This window comes from Myodes glareolus, chromosome 8 (genome assembly GCF_982192425.1).
Source record: "Myodes glareolus chromosome 8, mMyoGla1.1, whole genome shotgun sequence".
NCBI classification, from domain to species: Eukaryota; Metazoa; Chordata; class Mammalia; order Rodentia; family Cricetidae; genus Myodes; species Myodes glareolus.
In genome coordinates, this window is record NC_142033.1 from 42429703 (window position 1) to 42450473 (window position 20771).

The 20771-nt window shown below is 42.9% G+C and overlaps 1 protein-coding gene across 14 annotated transcripts; it reads left to right on the forward strand.

Moving 5' to 3' along the window:
• Positions 1–3822: 3822 nt before the first annotated feature.
• Positions 3823–13029, forward strand: Tlr1 (toll like receptor 1). 14 transcript variants are annotated; one of them, XM_087909014.1, is made up of 5 exons: positions 3823–4817; positions 5660–5731; positions 6766–6855; positions 7280–7348; positions 10414–13029. In XM_087909014.1, exon 5 carries the CDS (start codon positions 10483–10485, stop codon positions 12868–12870), a length of 2388 nt encoding a protein of 795 aa, XP_087765140.1. In that variant the 5' UTR covers positions 3823–4817; positions 5660–5731; positions 6766–6855; positions 7280–7348; positions 10414–10482; the 3' UTR covers positions 12871–13029. The 14 variants fall into 14 exon arrangements, with proteins under 14 accessions (XP_087765140.1, XP_087765144.1, XP_087765148.1 ...); XM_087909018.1 differs by having other exon boundaries at positions 6766–6819; XM_087909022.1 differs by lacking the exon at positions 6766–6855.
• The last annotated feature ends 7742 nt before the right edge of the window (positions 13030–20771 follow it).

Sequence of the window (20771 nt, forward strand, 5' to 3'; positions counted from 1 at the left end):
TCAGATAGGTGACTATCCTAATGGTCATCAGAGAGCATTCATCCAATAACTGATAGAAGCAAATGCAAAAATTTCTAGCCAAACACTGGGCCAAGGTCTGGGAGTCCTGTTGAAGAGAGAGAGAGAGAGAGAGAGAGAGAGAGAGAGAGAGAGAGAGAGAGAGAGAGAGAAAGGATTGTATGAGCCAGGGGATTCAAGATCACGGCAGAGGAACCCACAGATACAGCAGGCCTGAGTTCATGGGAGCTCACCAACTCTGGACCAATAGTTAGGGAGCCTGCATGAGACTGACCTAAGCCCTCTGCATGTGTGTAACAGTAGTGTAGCTTGGCCTGTTTGTGGGGCTCCTAGCCGTGGGACCAGGATCTGTCCCTGGTGCTTGAACCCATTCCCTATGCTGGGTTACCTTGCCCAACCTTGATGCAGGGGAGGCTGCTGGTCCTGCCTCAACTTGATGTGCCATGCTTTGTTGACTCCCATAGAAGGCCTGCCCCTTTCTGAATGGAGATGGAAGAGGAGAGGATGGGCAGGGGACAGCCGCAGCAGAAGGGAGGTGGGAGAGGAGAGGAGAGAGGGGAAACTGTGCTTGGTATGCAAAATAAACAAAAATAAATAAATAAATAAATAAAATGTTTAAAAATATTGAGCAAAGAAAGAGAGTGAGATATCAATATGTACAACAGCATAGTTGAGCCATAAAAACATGATGCTAAGAAGGAAGCCAGTCAAAAAGGAACCTGGAGAGTATCAATCCACCAGCTAAAGTCATCGGGAGGGGTAAATCCACAGAGAGGTAGTGTTCTCTGTAGAGTAAATTGGGCCAGCTTGTACAGGTAGAGAATGATGCAGTGGTTCATTTTAAGATGATGAAAATCTTGTAAATTGATTGTGTCGATGATTACACAACTCTAAATACATCAAAAGTCTTTATGTTGATGAGTGTGTATATTATATTTTTGTTTACTTTTTACGTTTTTTTTTTTGAGTATTTATAGTTCGATAAGGCTTAGGAAAAAAAAAACTAATCACAGATTAAACCTACTTGACGGTTTCTTTACAGTGCCCTGGACCCTAGAACACACACCTGGGTATGGGACAGAGAACTCGCTGTGGCGAAAAGTTAGGGGCTGCCTGAAGGACGGGGTGGACTTCGGCTTTTGTGTGTTTTCAAGTTGCGATGCTGTCAACTAATCCGGAGCTGTCCAGGATGGTAGCCTTCAGCCACGTGTGATCATTGAGCTCCTCCAATGTGGGTGACCCAATTGAGATGAATATGTACACACCAGACTCTGGCAGTTGGCATTAACACACACACACACACACACACACACACACACACACACACACACTAATTTTAATAATGTTTGGTACTGACCAAATGATGAAATAATATTTCGGATATACTTGTCAAAATTGCAATGCTTTCAATACTTTTACAAATTTAAAAGATCATATTCTCCGAGAAGGGAAGGCTTCCCCGGGAGGGCTGGCTGTACTGACACGTGGGTATCCCCTGGATAATAGGGGAGACATTAGGTGAGGAGGCAGCTCATAGAGGGTGGGGCGTGAGCTTGGAGGGAAGAGGGACACTAGGATGATGACATGCTGTCTTGAGCTCTACTTAATTTCCTTTCTTGGGCCGTTTTCTTTTTAAACAGAGTATCTCGATACTTTGACAGTTTTGTATTATGCTTATAACATATATTAGTCATATCTACTCAAACTCTCCACCCCCAACACATTTTTTCAGGCTCTCTCTCTCTCCCTCCCTCCTTCTCTCCCTCCCTCCCTCTCTCTCCTCTCCTCTCCCATCATACTTTAGTGCTGCCTGTTGGAATGTGGACTGATGTTGCCTTGGTTTCGTGATCTCACGTGAGCAGACATACCTGTGGTGAGTTCGGGAGCGTGGTCACGGGATGTCCTGAAGGCCCCATTCCACAGCTTTCTTCCCCATCCCTCAGCTCTCAGTGCTTTGTCTTCCACGATGTTCCCTGAGCCTTGGGTGAAGGTTGCTAGAGATGCCCTTTTAGGGCGAGCACTCAAGTCCCTTATTCTCAGCACGTTGATGAGTGAGGAGTCTCTTCATTAAGCGCTGACCACTGCAGAGAGAGGCTCCTCTGGCTAAGGGTGAAGGCAGCGTTAATCTCTGTTTATAAACATTAGTATTTAGAAGCCAGTTTGACAAAGTGTTCATTTAGCAAGACAACAGCTGTCTAAGTTCCTCCATAGGGCCTATAACCTCCTGACTCACAGTTGTTTGGCCAAGTTTACGGTACTAGGAAGGATTTCCTTCCAGTTAATTAGATCTGACTCAAGAATGGTTGATTACCTCATAACATTTGGGCCTCTATTGCACCAGTAGGCACATCCTTAGGCATTTCTTTAGATCATGGATCCTGAAGCCTGTGCCTTTAGGACCTGTGATAACTATTCTTGGTTGTTAAATTGATTCCATTTGAAATTCACTGAAAACTCAAGCTGCTATGAGGGATTTTTAGTTAACTGGATCTTTTGAGGTAGGAAGATCCACCTTAAATCCTTAAATTTGAGATCAGAAGACCCACCCTAAATCTGAGCCACACCTTCTTATGATAGTCTATTTAAAGGATAAGAAAGAAGGAAGATTTTGCCCTTTGCCTACTTGCCTCGCTTCACTGACAAGTGTTATGGAATAATCTTTTTGTACACTGTGAAGAAATGTCACTCAGATTGATTTAATAAAAAACCTAAATGGCTAATAGCTAGGCAATGTTTTTGGGGCAAAGAGGACTCTGGGAAGTATAGGGGCAGAGTCAAGAGGAGACACCAGAAGTTGCAGAGCAAGCAGCATGGGCTTTACAAAGTAAAGGTAGCCAAGCCACGTAAAAGAATGTAGATTAAGGAGCTGGAGAGATGGCTCAGAGGTTAAGAGCATTGCCTGCTCTTCCAAAGGTCCTGAGTTCAATTCCCAGCAACCACATGGTGGCTCACAACCATCTGTAATGGGGGTCTGGTGCCCTCTTCTGGCCTTCAAGCATACACACAGACAGAATATTGTATACATAATAAATAAATAAATATTTTTTTTAAAAAAAAGAATGTAGATTAAAAGATATAGTTAATTTAAGCTATAAGAACTGGTTATATACAAGCCTAAGCTATTGGCTGAGCTTTCATAATTAATAAGAAGTGTGGTTCTTTGGGAGCTGGCTGGCAGGACAGGAAAAGTCCGACTAAGGGAAGTTCATTCCCTCACTGTTCTTAGCGCCTACTTCTTCGAGATCCTGATGTGTGCTAAAGACCAGCTAAGACATCCAGTCTCGTGGGCTGAGCAACAACTGGATTCTCAGACTTTCTGTTTTAGATAGCCATTGCTGAACTAACTGGACCACAGCCTGTAAGCCACTCCCACAGATCTCCTGTGTATAAATACAGACGCATTTTGTCGTGTCTGTTCGTCTAAAAAACCCTGACTAATGCAGGAGCCCAGAGCTGAGCTCTCAAAGACATCTCTGTCTCCAGTTACGATTTTAAAGGAAGAAGTGATGGGGCGGGTGTGTGCTTCATTTCTTTCTCAGTTTTATAAACATGTTTAACCACATACTTCCCCGAGCAGTGGCGATGGATCATTTGGTAACTGTGGCAGCTGTTCTTGGTTGCCAGCTCGACTCCTGGAATTAAACATTCTCCGTTAAACAGATTCTGAGATGGGGAACATAAGAGAGGTCAAAAGGAAATCCCAGAGTTCTCGGTTTAGGGAAGTAGACCTCATTGTGTGTCCAGTAGCAAAGCTGATTCCGGTAGAGATGTGTGGAGGGGCAGAAGGAAGGGGTTTTGCTGTCTCCGCATTCACACAGTGACCAGACAAGTGTGGAGGCCACCATCATCCTTTAGTTTTGATTGCCCATTTGTTGTGGTCGTTTGATAAGAATTTGAGTTTGCTAACTGAAATCAAGTCAGTGGAAGTATCGAGGGTCTTATTTGAGAAAACAGGGCCTTGGCTTTGGTGGCAGGTTCTTTTGGTTTTGTCTGATTTTTTTTCACACAGAACTTTAAAAGCTGAAGATGAAGTTCTGAAGAAAGTTAGAAAATATTAATGGGAAAGCCTCGTACCAAACGGCATCTGAAAGCCAGTGATCGAAAGGCTGGCATTTGTCCTAGGAACCGCTCACAAATCACCTTTTTTCTATGAGAAGAAAGAAAAAAATCTCTTGCAAAACTTTAATCTTGCCTCCTGACTTCTACCGCTCAGTTACTGGACAGTGAGCTAATCGAAAGAGGAAGCTGGGCAGCGGTGGCACAAGTCTTTAATCCCAGCAGAGGCCGGCTAGTCTTCGCGAGTTCGAGGCCAGCCTGATCTACAGAATGAGTTCCAGGACATCCAGAGCTACACAGAGAGACCCTGTCTCGAAAAACAAGCAAACTGAAAGAGCAGAGGAAAAGCAAAGCAGATGAGACGCACCAGAAACACAACAGCATTGCCACAACGGCCACCGTAAGCAGGTTGAATTGAGCCAACAACGGTCTATGAATTATTAACACCGCTGCTTCACCCGTGGAGACAGAAATGAGCCTACTTACTGCAGTGAAAGATAAAGACAGAAGCAGAGCGAGATTACTGCATTTGACTACAAGTCTACAAAGTCATTTCATAGGCCAGAGAACAGAACCTGGGCTGAAGTTTTCAATGTGGTGTAATTCCAGTAATTAACAGTAGGTGGCAGTAATGAGTCTCTTTTTGCAATGCTGAAAGCAGTTGCCAGAAGAAAAAAAAAAAGCTTGAGGTTGAGGAAGTGCTTGAATTTCTTATTGCTATGCCAGAGAGGCATGTTGTCTTGGTAAGTAAAACAAATTACTTTACTCTCTTTAGAAATAAGGACAATGCTTGTTGCCACGTGGAAATAGAAAATGTCTCTATGATCAAGTTGTGCATGTTTCTCTAAGTAGGCTTGCTTCTGGTGATTACTTACTGTGAACTGTGTGGCTTGAAACTAGTGTTTGTCCAACTTAAAGCAGAGAAAACCTTCATCTTGTGAGATTTGTTTTTAACAGCTCGTGTTGGGCGATGTGGGGGTGTGGGGGAGTGGGAGTAACACACACACACACACACACACACACACACAGAGAGAGAGAGAGAGAGAGAGAGAGAGAGAGAGAGAGAGAGAGAGAGAAGCATTTGGTCACAGGTGTTTTTGCTTTTTAAGTGACCTCTCTTCTCCTCTCCTCTCCTCTCCTCTCCCCTCCCCTCCTCTCCTCTCCTCTCCCCTCCTCTCCTGTCTTCTCCTCTCCTCTCCTCTCCCCTCCTCTCCTGTCTTCTCCTCTCCTCTCCTCTCCTGTCTTCTTCTCTCCTCTCCTCTCCTCTCCTCTCCTCTCCTCTCCTCTCCTCTCTTCTCCTCTCCTCTCCCCTCCTCTCCCCTCCTCTCCCCTCCTCTCCTGTCTTCTCCTCTCCTCTCCTCTCTGTCTTCTCCTGTCTTCTCCTCTCCTCTCCTCTCTGTCTTCTCCTGTCTTCTCCTCTCCTCTCCTCTCCTCTCCTCTCCTCTCCTCTCCTCTCCTCTCCTCTCCTCTCCTCTCCTGTCTTCTCCTCTCCTCTCCTCTCCTCCTCTCCTCTCCTCTCCTCTCCTCTCTCTTCTTCCCTCTCATCCTCTCCCTTCCCCTTTCCTCTCCTGTTTCCCATCCATAGTCCTTTCAATGAAACGTTCAGGAGAATGGACAAGCTGTGACCTGCATACATTTGAGTGACCACACAGTCACAGTAAGTAATGATCAGAATTCCACATGTTGGAACTTACTACCCTCTGTGAGGCGCCAAGAGAGAGGAAGCTCAATCTGACGATGGCATTTGGAGGTGGCCCTTTGGGAGGAAACTAGAATTGGATTCAATCAGATCGTCAGAGTAGAGGCCCACGGTTGAATACTGGTGGCTAAATAAAAGCAGAGGGGAGTAACCAGAATGCATATATATGTCCCCATCTTTTGCCTTGAGATGCCCCTTTGCTGCCTAGGATTCTGCTATCAAGGTCACTGCCAGATGTGACCCCTTGACTGTAGACCAAGACTGTAAGTAAAATTGACTTCGTTTCTTTGCCAAGCAGTCTGTCTCAGGCGTTTCGTTATACCAGGGAAAACAGTCTGCACAGTGGAACTCAGTTTCTCTGGGAGAAGCGCTGTAAACACACAAAACAGCTCCTTGTTAATGGAGAGGGTTACTTTCATTTTTATTCTGGGTTTTTCTTACTGTATATTCTTGATGTTTTCCCAGACTATGGAAACTGTTCTGGGGAGCTAGAGGTTGAGGTGGAAGTTTGACTTTGAAATGCTCCCCAAGCCACATCCAAGTAGATGAATGCAGGAGTTTGCGCAGACACACAGGGAGCCAACAGAAATGCTTGCCCTCCGTCCAGACCTTCCAGGGCTGGTTAATAGTTACCCTAGCTCAGGGAAAACTCTTCACACATGTTTGAAGAACTGAACTTAATGAGTCAGGTTCATTGTGGGGGTGTTGTCCTATTTAAGATCAACCAAACCCTGATTGATATCCCCAGAGTTTTTGAGCAGAGGTAACGCAAACACGTTAGTTCCTTGTGTCATTTGATGGCAGCTAAGCTTGTCCTGGATCATAAAAATGGACGTACATGTATCTGAAGGCTTTTATGCTTTGAAAGTCCCCTTTCACTGTCCAGTTAATGAATCATCCTTTTCTACTTAATGGTAAAATGGTTTTGAGGTTCTAAAATAAATGGGTGTTAGTGACTATTGTTAAGACTCTGCTCAACAATGTTTTGGCAGGGCATGGTGCTACATACATCCCAGCATTTTGGAAGCTGAGACAGGAGGATCACTGTGAGTTTGAGACCATCCATTTTACATAGCTACAAAGTAAGTTCTAGGATAGCCAGGGTTACATATTGGGAGGAGTCTCAAGAACAAAAATGGCAACAACAGGAATTTGGTTTTGTTTGGACAAGAAAATTTAGATATTGATTTTCAGTGGCTTTAGCAAGTTTATTATCTATAATTTATAGCTTCAAATATCTAAATTTATTTAAATGTCTAAAAGTATCTACAACAAATATCTAAAATTGATTTCTTCATGTTTATAATACTTTCATTTTTTTTGAAAAACACTTATTTCTTTATCTGGAGTGTGTGCCTGCGTTTGCATGTGCACATGTGGAGGTCTGTGGGATGCTGGAGCGGAATAATTGGGGCATTTCTCGGCCTTTCCCAGGGCAATCAATGTGGTGCAAAGGCTAGTCCTGCTTTTCACGTGAACGTTAATGCGGTCATCTTTCTTGCTCAGAGATTTCCTGAATGCAGCTGGTGGAGAACTCAAGATAGCCAGAACATCCGTGGACACCCCTGCAGAAAGGTCAGCCCAGGGAGACCTCTGCATGTCTACCTGGGGAACTTTTATAGCACAGGGCTACATCTCAGAATTGAATTCTTTAGGTCTGTCTGCACCCTTTGATGACTGGTGATGTGGACAGGATTTGGCTCTTTGTTGGTATCCTGGTGGCTTGTCTTTAATGCCAGTCTAGGGGGTTAAATCAGTTTCCTGAGACAGCTGCCGAGCTTGCAGCCTGTAAAGAGCCTCTAATGCTTATCTCAACTCAGCTGCCTCTGCCCTCACACCATTGGAAAGGGGACAGGACAGCATCCAAGGTCGTAGGGGCTGATAACTAGAGCAATGAGCACAGCCCCAAATGTCTGGCATGTCTGAGAGGGACATATTCATTTGATGAATGAACAAAAAAGATTTTCTGAAGTTTTTCCATCCTCGAATCCCCCCAATATTGAAAGAGTGAATTATTCTTGTGATTCAGTATCCTTGTGACTCGTAGGATCTGTTGGGATTTGAATGTGAAATGTCCCCCAGAGGCTCGTGTGCTTGAACACTTGGTCCCCAGTTGGTGTTCTTTGGGGAGGTGATGGAATCTTCACGAGGTGGAGCCTTGTGGGGGAAGTATATCTGTCACTGGGGATGGGTTTTGAAGGTTAATAGCCTTACCTCACTTCCTTCCTCTCGCTCTGCCTCCTGTGTATGGATGGAAAGGTGATCGCCAGGCCTTCCTGCTCCTGTGACCTTGCCTTTTCCACCATGATGACTCTGTGTCCCCCTCCCCAGCCACTCCAACATCCATGCCTTCTCCACCATAACCCTGGAGCCCCTTCAGCGGCTCTTCCTTCTCCACCATTAGGACTCTTTCCCCCTAGAACCGCAAACTAAAATAAACCCAATTGTTCCTTCAGCTGCTCTTGTTAGGGTATTTATCACAGCAACAGAAGTATCTAATAGGGGATCTAACCCTGCTTCCTAGTCATGACCAACAAGGCCTCTTGCGTTTGTTTACCCTGGACTATTGCTGGCCACCCTGTCCCTCAGAGCAGCTCACTGCAGGTCCATCTCAAGACTTTATATTTGCCCCCCCTTTTTTTGCTAGAAGGGCTCTTTGGCTTCATTTCAATTTCTACCCCAAGGTCATCTCAAAAGGCTTTCTCCAGCGAATTAGTCAAAACTAATTACTTAGCACTGTATCAGACCTGAAGTTACCCTGACTCATTTTTCTAGATTACTCTTTAACTACTGCATGAAATTAAAATGAGTTATTTATTAGCAGGGCTTTGTTTTGAGAGACAGAAGTTGCTCTTCTTCCCTGGTCTGTGTCTGGGCCCCAAAACACTCATACATATTGGCTGGATGAATGAATGAATGAATGAATGAATGAACAACCTTTACTGTGATCTTTATCAGCTTGAGTGGAACCAAAGTTGGGTCCAAGACTTTATACAGGTAATCACAGTGATGCGAGAGATGCCAGGGTAGTCGCGACTCTGCCACCCAGGGGGTCTCTTCAGAGAGTCACGGGACACCTGAACTTTCCACGTCAAAGCATTAAAGGACGCAAAGTGAGTCTCAGCTTTGGTTTTGAATGAGTGTTTGACAGGGCCAGAGCCAGGGAACTGTCTTAATTAGGATTACTGCTGCTGAGATGAAACCCCATGGCCAAGCAGCTTGGGGAGGAAAGGGTTTCTTTGGTGTACACTTCCACACCATAGTTCGTCATTGAGAGAAGTCAGGGCAGGAACTCAAATAGAGTGGGTATCTGAATGCCAGAGCTGATGCAGAGGCCATGGAGGGGGGCTGCTCACACCTTGCTCAGTCTGCCTTCTTGTAGAACCCAGAATCACCAGCCCAGGGAGGGTACCACCCACAATGGACTGGGCCCCCTCCTATCAATCACTAGTTAGGAAAATGCCCTATTGCCCAATCTTTTTTTTCCTTTGTAAAAGCGTTGAAATATTTATTTGAATTCTATTTCTTCTTTCCTTTCCTTTTTAAAACTTATTTTTAAAAATAATCTTTTCTCATTTTACATATCAATTGCAGCTCCCTCTCCCTCCTTTTCTCCCTCTCCCCGCACCTTCCCACCCATCCACCTACTCCTCAGAGAGGGTAGGCTTCCCATGGTGAGTCAAGAAAGTCTGGCACATCACTTTGAGGCAGGACCAAGCCACCCGCCCCCCTCCCATATCTGGAGTGAGTAAGGTATTCCTTCAAAGAGAATAGACTCCAAAAATGCCATAAATCCTGGTCCCACTGCCAGTGGCTCCACAGACTGCCCCAGTCACACAACTGTCACCCACATTCAGAGGGCCTAGTTTGGTGCTGTGCAGGTTCCCCTGCTGTCAGTCCAGAGTCAGTGAGCTCCGACTAGCTCAGTTCAGCTGTTTCTCTGGGCACCCCCATCATGGTCTTGACCCCTTCTCTCTCTCCTCCTGGACTCTGGGAGCGTGGCCCAGCGCTAGCTGTGGTCCTCTGCATCTGCTTCCCTCAGTTGCTGGATGAAGTTTCTATGACGACAATTAAGGTAATCGTCAATCTGATTACAGGGGAAGGCCAGTTCAGGCACCTCTCCACTATTGCTTATGGTCTTAGCTGGGGTCATCTTGCGAATTCCTACAGCCAGATCTTATGGAGGCTTTTTCTCAACTGAGGTCCCCTCCTTTCAGATGACTCTAGCTTGTGTCCAGTTAACATCCAACTATACAACAAAAGGGGTTTCCGTGGGCCCATCTGTGTTCCAATTCTACAGCTCCTGCAATAAGCCATTGTGAATTTAGTAGCTTAAAAGAACAGTAATTTATTCTGGGGACTGAAAATACAGGCATCAGCGGAGCTGTGGTCTCTCTGTGACTTTCTCCAGTTCCTACGGTATATAAACTAGTTTCCTCCACACATGACCTCAGGCACACACACACACACACACACACAGTACCTACTGTTCATCTATCCACCATCTACCAAATTTATCAGTCTTCCTGATTTTGGGTTGTATAACTCTAAAGAATGTAGCCTTCACGTCATAAATCTCTAATAACAAAAGCTGTTTAATGTCTGACTTCATATAATCATTTCGTGTGAATTTTTCCTAGGATCTGTACCCATGTCGAAAGTGCTCTGAAGGATATAACAGCTGCCGCAGGAATGTTTATTGCCATACAATGACTAAAATGAATTCTGTCATCTTCTATGTTATCATTGTCTTGGGATTGATACTTATCAAAATCCAATTATCTGATGGAAGTGAACTCATCATTAAGAGGCCAAGAGCAAACCTCACCCATGTGCCCAAGGACCTACCCTTGACAACAACTACTTTAGATCTATCACAAAACAACATATCTGAACTTCAGACTTCCGACATCCTCTCGCTGTCCAAGCTGAGGGCCTTGATGATGCCCTACAACAGACTCCAGTATCTTGATATTGGCGTTTTCGAATTCAACACGGAACTGGAATATTTGGATTTGTCCCACAATGAGTTAAGGGTGATTTCTTGCCACCCCACAGTCAACTTCAAGCATTTAGATCTTTCCTTCAATGCGTTTGCTGCCCTTCCCATATGCAAAGAGTTTGGCAACATGTCCCAGTTAAACTTCCTGGGACTGAGTGGTAGTCAGGTGCAAAGTGCGAGTGTGCAGCCGATTGCTCACTTGAATATTTCAGAGGTTTTGCTGGTGTTAGGAGACACTTACGGGGAGAGAGAAGACCCTGAGTGTCTTCAGCACATTAACACTGGGGCTCTGCATATTGTTTTCCCCGAGAAAAGAGAATTTAGTTTTATGCTGGATGTATCAGTCAGCACTGTAAACAGTTTGGAACTGTCTAACATCAAGTGTGGACATGAAAACTCGACGTGTTCTCATTTCTTAAGTGCTTTGTTAAAGCTTAGAAAGAATCCGGGGCTATCAAGTCTTACCTTAAACAACATTGAAACATCCTGGAATTCCTTCCTTGAGATCCTCCAGTCTGTTTGGCATTCACCCGTAAAGTATTTCTCAATTTCAAACATGACACTACAGGGGCAAGTTGAATTTAGAAATTTCAATTATTCTGACACTTCTCTGAAGGCTTTGTCAATACATCAAGTTGTCAGTGAAGTGTACAGTTTGCCACAAAAATACATTTATGGTATCTTTTCCAATATGAACATCCAAAACTTCACAGTGTCTGGAACACGCATGCTCCACATGCTTTGCCCGTCCAAAGTTAGCCCATTTCTGTATTTGGACTTCACAGATAACCTCTTAACAGACACGGTCTTTAAAGATTGCAGAAACTTAGTTGAATTGAAAACACTGAGTTTACAAAAGAACCAGTTGAAAAAACTTGAAAATACAATTCTTATGTCTGCGGAGATGAAATCACTAGAAAAACTAGATGTTAGCCAGAATTTTCTGCAGTACAGTGAGGAGGAAAACCTATGCTCCTGGACGGAGAGTTTGCTAGTTTTAAATTTGTCTTCAAATATGCTTACTGACTCTGTCTTCACATGCTTGCCCCCCAAGGTCAAGGTCCTTGACCTTCACAACAACAGAATCATGAGCATCCCTAAAGATATCACCTACCTGCAAGATTTGCAGGAACTCAATGTTGCATCCAATTCTTTAACGGACCTTCCCGGATGCAGGGCCTTCAGCAGCCTTTCTGTGCTGGTCATCGAGCATAATTTAGTTTCCCACCCCTCAGTGGATTTCTTCCAGAGCTGTCAGAAGATCAGGTCCTTAACAGCAGGGAACAACCCATTCCGATGCACCTGTGAGCTGAGAGAGTTTATCAGAAACATAGGCCACATATCAGGGGAAGTGGTAGAGGGCTGGCCCGATGCTTACAGGTGTGACTCCCCAGAAAGCGCTAAGGGGACCCCACTGCAGGACTTCCACATGTCTCCATTGTCCTGTGATACTGTTCTGCTGATTGTCACCGTCGGGGCCACTTTGCTGGGGTTGGTTGCCATCATGGCTTTCCTCTGGCTCTACTTTGATCTGCCCTGGTACCTAAGGATGATATGTCAGTGGACACAGACCCGGCACAGGGCCAGGAACATCCCTGAAGAGGAACTCCAGAGGAAACTCCAATTCCATGCTTTTGTCTCATACAGTGGACATGATTCCACCTGGGTGAAGAATGAATTACTACCAAACCTAGAGAAAGATGGCATACAGATTTGCCTCCATGAGAGAAACTTTATCCCTGGCAAGAGCATCATGGAGAACATCATCCATTTCATCGAGAAGAGTTACAAGTCCATCTTTGTGTTGTCTCCCCACTTCATCCAGAGTGAGTGGTGCCATTATGAGCTCTACTTTGCCCATCACAATCTCTTCCACGAAGGGTCTGATAACTTAATCCTGATCTTGCTGGAGTCCATTCCTCAGTACTCCATCCCTAGCAAGTACCACAAACTTAAATCTCTCATGGCTCAGAGGACTTACTTGGAATGGCCTATGGAGAATAGCAAACATAGACTTTTTTGGGCAAACCTAAGAGCAACCATTAATGTCAAGCTGGTTAGCCAAGCAGAAACCACATGTCACATACAGAGATAAGAATATTCACTTCTTCCAGGTTGCTGCCTTGGGCAGTTCTGATAGTGGTGCCATTGGCATCAGCATGAACCTAAAAATAATTTGACATTATGATGTAGGAATTTGTGCTTTTAAGTTCACCACTAGAGTGTGGTAATAAAAATTAGTGGAGTACTTTAATATTTGTTGAAATCATTTATTTCTTTTTTTTTAAAACAAATACTGTTTGTGTATATAAATGTTGTATCTTACCTGATTTATTTCTGTATACCACATGCATGCCTGGTGCCCTCAGAGACCAGCAGAGGGTGTTTGAGTCACCGGAGTTCCAGGTAGCTGTGAGCTGCCATGTGGGTGCTGGGAATCGAAGCTGGGTTCTCGGAAAGAGCACCCAGTGCTCTAGTCCAGCCCCAAACCAGTTTCAAACACTTAAGGGATTCATTGGCTTCTTTGCTATAACCACAGTCATGGAAGTTACTGTAGACTCGGGAGCAGCCCTTTCTTCTGCAGATGTGTGTGTGTCTGTGTGCTAGGTCAGCCGTAGACGAACTCTGACTCAGTTCCCTTCAGGTTGACTTTCCCATCCTTCTTTCTCGCTTCACCCTGCCAGGCCCTTCACCCTTAGGTCCTGATAGTACTTTTCCCACATACATTGCCTGCACATGAAGCTCTTGTCTCGGTTTCCATGTAATGGAGGGGTTGAAGGGCAGAGGATGGCATAGTCTATGCATGACTGCATGTGTGTGCAGAATAAAATCCCTTCTTCTGAGGAGCTCACAGTAAGGCCTGTGTGTCCCCAGATTCAGAAGGAATAATGAAACAAGAACATACAGTGGAGTTCAGAGATTATTTAGTGTGGCCATCTTAGAAATAATAGGTAGTTAATCTCAGCACCTAGGTGACAGAGGTGAATGGATCTCTGAGTTCAAGGCCACCCTCATCTACAGAGCAAGTTCCAGGACAGCCAAGGCTCTGTAGAGAGACCCTGTCTCAAAATAAGCACAAATAAAGCTGAGAAAAATTAGAAATGGTGGGTTAGATTTTCTTTTTTTCTTTAAGATTTTTTTATTTATTTATACAGCACCCTGCCTGTAGGCCAGAAGAAAGCACCAGATTTCATTATAGGTGGTTGTGAGCCACTATGTGGTTACTGGGCATTGAACTCAGGACCTCTGGAAGAGCAGTCAGTGCTCTTAACTGCTGAGCCATCTCTCCAGCCCCTGGGTTAGATTTTCCGCTGGGTGTTGAAGGAAGTCACAGTATGTAATGGGGAAGCACGGAAAGTCCATTACAATAAAGAGATCAAAGGCTAGGATACCCAGACTTATTCTGGGACTGGTGTCCCACTGTGCTAGGATATGAAGGTTCACGACAAATAAAACTAGTATATAGCTGTTGGCAGTTAAATAAAACCACATTGCAGTCATGCCTGCAATACTAGTAACTTCCAGACTGAGGTAGGAGGTTCCCGAATTTTAGGCCAGCCTGGATTACATAGTTAGAGCCTGTCTCCAGGAGGAAGAGGAGGACAAAGGAAAGGAGGAGCATGTTGTCAATGGTTCTAATTAGACTACTGAGTCAGAACTGGGGATTTAAGAAACACAACTTAACATCTAGGAAGCACAGTGGGGGTGAACACCAACCATGAACCTGTTATTCCGTGATGCAACAGTTGTTCTAACTGGATTCTCCCATGTCCCCTAGGACCGCTCAGCTTCCCAAATTATGCTGCTAGATTTTACAATGCAGTTTCAACTTCTGATTTTATAGAACTTCGGGCACTTCTGTGCAGAGACCATGTTTTCACAGACTGAATAGTTGAAGTTTCTTGTCTCAGGGTTCTGGGGCTTGATGTTCACAGTCGTGATAAGGGTGGGGTCTGTTCCTCGTGAGAGGAGGGAAGGAAGGACCTGCTCCCTGTCTCTTCTTGATTTGCATTTGGCTATTTTCTCCCTATATTTCTTCACTTTGTCTTCCCTGTTTGCACGTCTGCTTCTATGTTCTAATTTCCCATTTCCATATAGAAATCTATGGTCTGGCCTTGGTCCGATATGAATATTCCTCTCTTAATTATAACTGCAATGTTCCCATTTCCAAGAAAGGCCCCATTCGGAAGTACTGAGTTTCAAGGGTGCAACCTAGGAATTTGGAAGATACAATTCAACCCCAACACCTCAAAGTCTAAAAGGCGGTCTCTGTAGTGAGAAGCAATGATTCAAAGACTCCCAGAGTTTATCCAGCAAAGTCAGGATGTTGAGACATTAAATCAAGTCTTCTATGTAGACAGCGGAACTCATGTGCAGCTTCACCGGGGCTGCCAAGAGTCTGCAGGTGCACTTTTGGCTTCTTCCGTCCAAGAATTCCAAGCCGAGAGATGAAGAACTTGGGTCAAAGCACAGATTAAAAGCAATGAAAGTAAGAAACATAGAATTCAGCAAAGTGGAGGTGGCACAGGCCTTTAATCCTAGCAGTCGGGAGGCAGAGGAAATGGATTTCTGAGTTTGTGGCCATCCTGGTCTACAGAGCCAGTTCTGGGACAGCCAGGGTTACACAGAGAAACCCTGTCTCAAACAAACAAACAAACAAACAAACAAACAAACAAACGAACCCCCCCCCAAAAAAAAAGAAAGAAAGGAAGAAAAAGAAAAGAAAAGTAGATTTCAAATGAACCCAGTGTGGGTTTCAGCTCTAGCTTCTGCTCTCATTCGCGATGACCGTAAACAAACCACTTCAACCTTCTAAGCTGATCTTAGTATTTATATTAGAGATTTTTTCAAAAAGTATCCTTAAGAGAGTTAGTCAACACCTCTAGATTTCCAGATATGAATTTAAAATTGCTCAAACGTGTTCCCCAAATTACAAGCTTTCCATGGGGGCTCCATTCTATTTCTTAGCACCGGAGTGTGAGATATACACCTTTCCCTTTGGGGCGTAACTAGGACCCATGAAGAACAAAACCCAGCTCCACAGTGCTCTGCTGAAATGAGCAGGGGGGTTATTCTTCACATACCTTGATTTTGCAGGTCAGCCGTTCGAAGCTGGTACGTACTCTCACCGTCCAAGCCTCTTCAGCCTTTTCACATTACTGCCAAAAGCAAATAGGCCCCATTCTTATGTCTTAAAATGGCCCTTGGTTTCATTTCATCGTCACTCCCAGAAGGATGAAGAGCTAAGGGCAATGGTTCAAGCTTGGCGAGCCTGTCCCTTTACATCAAAACCCAGCAACTTTACTGCGCAGGCTTTCAGGTCCATCTCTTAATTGCTCGGAGTGGAATGTCAGGACCACCCTTAGCAGGTGCTGGGGAATATTTTAAAGAGACATACTATCATGTCCTCTATCCAAAGTGGGGTTCTTCAAACAGAAGTAGGCAGGATGTTCTGTGTTAATGTCAGATTTTTAAAATGTCACTGGTCTGGAGGTTAGGGGATAGCCCTATTAATGAAGCACTTGCTTTACAAAGACAGGGACCCAGATTTCCAGAACTAAGATTTGAAGCCCAGGTGTGGTGAAATGCCTTTGTAAGCCCAGTGTGGGGGAGGCAAAGATGGGTGGATCTGTGTAGCTCGCTGGTTAGCCAGGCTAGCCCAAGTAAGTCTCAGGCTAGCCCAGAGAGTTCCAAAACAGTGGGGAGACTTGTCTCAAATGAGCAAATTAATTAAAAAGGTGGACAGCACCCAAAGGATGACACCTGAGGCTGTTCTCTAGCCTCTACATGTATGTGTATGTACACACATGCACTCATATGTGTACTCATGTATGCGTACACATAGCACATTTCCTGGCCTGGAAAAATGCTCACAGTGTAACAAAAAGTGAGAAACAAGACAGAGAACATATATAATGTAAATTGAATTTTGTTTTCAAAACTAAATCTATATATATGTACACATAAATGCTGTATATACATACATATTCACACACATATATGTAAATATATGCTGGCTAGTTTTAGGTCCACTTGTCACAAACTATAGTCTTCTGAGGAGGGAGCCTCAGTTGAGAAAATGGCTTCAGAAGGTTGGACTGTAAACTGGCAAGCCTGTAGTTTTCTTAATTAGTGACTGATGAGGGATGGGCAGTCCATTGTGGGTGGGGACATCCCTTGACTGACAGTCCTGGGTTCTATAAGAAAGCAGGTTGTACAAGGCATGGGGAGCAGGCCAGTAAACAGCACCCCTAAATGGCTTCTGTATCAGCTCCTACCTCCAGGTGCCTGCCTGCTTGAGTTTCTGCCTTGGCTTTGCTCAATGAACTATTGATCCAGGCTATGGAAAACAAATTCCTCCCCAATTGCTTTTGGTTATGGTGTTCCATCACAGCAGTGGAAAAGTAACTAAGACAATATGCATACCCATACACATGGGAAAATATAACATTAGTAGTAATTAACTTCTACAGTGTTACTCTCCAGTGGGGTACTGATCAATACATATAGCTTTTGTTTTATTAAATATCTTCCCTGTATGTTTTAAGTATTCTATAATGATCTTATAGTGTAAAGGGAAATATTTTACTTTTTTAAAAAATATAGAAAGCATACTATTTTAAAAATAATACCTCATTCTTTCAAAGAAAACTAGGTATGAATATGTGTACTTATTTTCTCTTCACGTTAAAAGAAAGGAAGCTGCTGTTTCCAACTGCTGCTGCGAGTTCTGAGTCCTGCTTCTTTTCCTCAGCTTCATTCACCTTCTTGGAGAAGAGACCCTCTTCCTGCTAAGTTCGATTACTTCCCTCATGGGGCGAGGTTTGACTGGTTTTCTATTCAGGGTTCTCCATCCACTGAGCTGATTCCTCACCTTCTTTGCCAGCCCTTCTTGCTCCTTTTTCAGGAGTTCAGGCTCACTCAGGCTCAAAGACTGTTGAACAATGGAGTAAAGCTTGAGGTATGGAAATCTCCCAAGAGCAACTTCTTGGAGAATGAAACTATGCTACATAGAAAGACAATCTCTATATGATAGTCACATCCTGGGTTTATGCCATGCAGAGCATCTTTGAATGCTTGGGACAGAATTGAAGAAGTAGGAAAGAAGAATATTTTAGTAAATGTTGAATAATTTAGTAAATATTGAATATTTACTAAAGTCGTACAGGACCCAAAAGAAAGCTTCACAGATTTCTTATGAAGATTGACATCAATAGTAAATAGAATGATACCAAATTCAAAAGCTAGACAAATGATAATTGAATCTCTGGCTTTTGGAAATGCTAATTCTTAATACAAAAGGATAATTAGACTCTTAAAGGCAAGATCAGCACTGTTGAAGGATTGGATCTGAGATACAATCAATATTAAATTTCATGACCATGATGTTACTTGGATAGAAGTGATTTTCAGAGGTTTGAAGAAAAATTTAAATATCAAGTGTTTCAGTTGTGGCAAACAAGGTCATCCTAAAAGGGACTGTAAGCAGGGTGGTCCTAGAAACAATGGTTTTTTTTTTTTTCTAAGCATAATCCACTCAGAATGCCCCTCACTTCTGGATTAATCAGAAGGTGTGACAAAGGCAGGCATTGGACTAATGAATGTAGATCAGCAAGAGATATTCAAGGTAATCCTTTGCCATGAGAAACTCCTTGAGGGGCCTCTTGCAGGACCCTGTGACAAATTCAGTTCAGTCATTTTCTGTAGCCATAGAAGAAACTCATTTCCAGCGCCTATTGTAAGAAATCATACTGCTCTGGATAATAGAACAACTATATAAGAGAAAAAAAAATTCAGGAGAAACCATAGAGTGAGTATTTTGTAAACTTCTATAAATGAATCAAATTAAAAAATATGAATAAATGACATTGTCATTGAAGGTCTAGTAAACACAGGTGTGAGTGTAACAATAATTTCACCAGAATTTTGGCATCCAAATTAACCTCTCCAGGAGGTAAATGTTCAGCTTTTAGAGACTGAACTTTATCTCAGGTAAAACATAGCATGAGATGGGTCAAATGTATAGGACCAGAAAGACAGAGAGGAAAAATTAAAGCCATATGTTGTTAGCATAGCAATGAATTTGTGGGGACATGATTTAAAATGGAATACTCAAATTAACATTCTCCAAATCTTAGAACCAAACCATAAATTAAGATATGTTTCTGAGAAAAATATTACAAGATATGATAAAAAACAGTCACTGGCCATTAAGATTGTACAAGAATAGGGCATAACAGCTGTTAATCTTTCAAAGGTACCAACAGCCCTACCTTTAAAATGGTTGACAGACAAACTTGTAGGGGTTAAGAAACAGAGAAACTGCAGGCATTAGAACAGCTGATGCAGGAGCAACTAAATGCTCAGCATATTGAAGAATCAACCAGCCCTTGGAATTCTCCTGTATTTGTTGTTAAAAAGAAATCTGGAAAATGGAGAATGGTAACAGATCTAAGAGCTGTTAATAATGTGATTCAGTCAATGGGCTCTCTACAGTATAGGATTCCTTTGCCTTCTCTATTGCCTAAAGAATGGCCTTTTATAGTTATTGATTTAAAAAGCTGCTTCTTCACTATACCTTTATGAGAAAAGGACAGTGAAAAATTTGCCTTCACGATGCCTACTTATAATATTTCTCAGCCTGCTAAGAAATATCAATGAAAGATTCTCCCACAGGAAATGTTAAATAGCCCCACCCTGTGCCAATATTCTGTATGGCAGTCATTGGAAATGATACATAAGCAATTTCCTCAATCTATAGTTTACCATTATATGGACAACATTTTACTATCTGATTCAAATGTAGATACTTTAGAAAGAATGTTTGAAGAAAAAAATTTCGCTTTGTTGGGGATTATAAATTGCTCCTGAAAAAATTGATACAAAGAGGATATCCTATTAATTATTTAGGATATAAGATAGGTTATAAAAAAGTTAGACCCTAAAAAGTGCAAATTAGGAAGATTGATTGTAGATTCTTAATAACTTCCAAAGTTTGCTAGGAGTAATTTCCCATCTATGGCACACTATTGGGATAGATCCTGATGGCCTGATTAATTTAAACAAAATCTTAGAAGGTGATAAGGACTCAAATAGTCCCAGAAAATTATCATCTGAAGCTGAGAGAGAATTGAGTTTGATATAAGAGAAATTATAGAAGACACATGTGGATCCTGTGAATTCAAAACTCAACTGCATTCTGGTCATATTACCCTCCAAACATTCCCCTACAGGAATTTTAATTCAGAGGAAAGATATTATCTTAGAGTTGATCTTTTTACTGCATAAACTGAGTTAAAAAGTTAAAACTTATGTGGAAAAGGTCTCTGAGTTAATTCTTAAAAGGAAATTGATACTTCATCAATTAACAGGAATAGACCCAGCAGAAATTATCATACCTGTTAATAATGATGAAATTAACAAATTATGGGCAGAAAGTGAATCCTGACAAAGACTTGTAGTGTCTAGAATTCCTTTCCAAGCCCTCTCAGGTTTTATGTAGATTTAGGTATCACATATTGGTGTGCCAATTTGTTGTTATGAGGCTGCTTGTTCACTTCCCCGAACTCCCCAAATAATCACTCAAAAACTTTATTATTTAAATCACTGCTTAGCCCATTAACTCTAGCTTCTTATTGGCTAACTCTTACATCTTAATTTAACCCATCTTCATTAATCTGTGCATAACCATGAGGTCAAGGCCTTCCAGCAAAGTTTCAGCGCATCTGTCTTTGGTGGTGACTCCATGACTTCTCTCTGACTCTGCCCTCTTTCTTCTAGCATTCAGTTTAGTTTTTCCTGCCTAGTTCTACTATGTCCTATCAACAGGTTAAGGCAGTTTCTTTTTATTAATCAATGGTATTCACAGCATAAAAGGGGAATCCCACATCACCTAAGTAGGCAGGAAGTTCAAGCAAGTGACTTCCAAAAGGTGCAAGAAATGACAGAAACAGCTAGCTACCTGGACAGCCACCCAAGGTCTCATTTGCAACATTG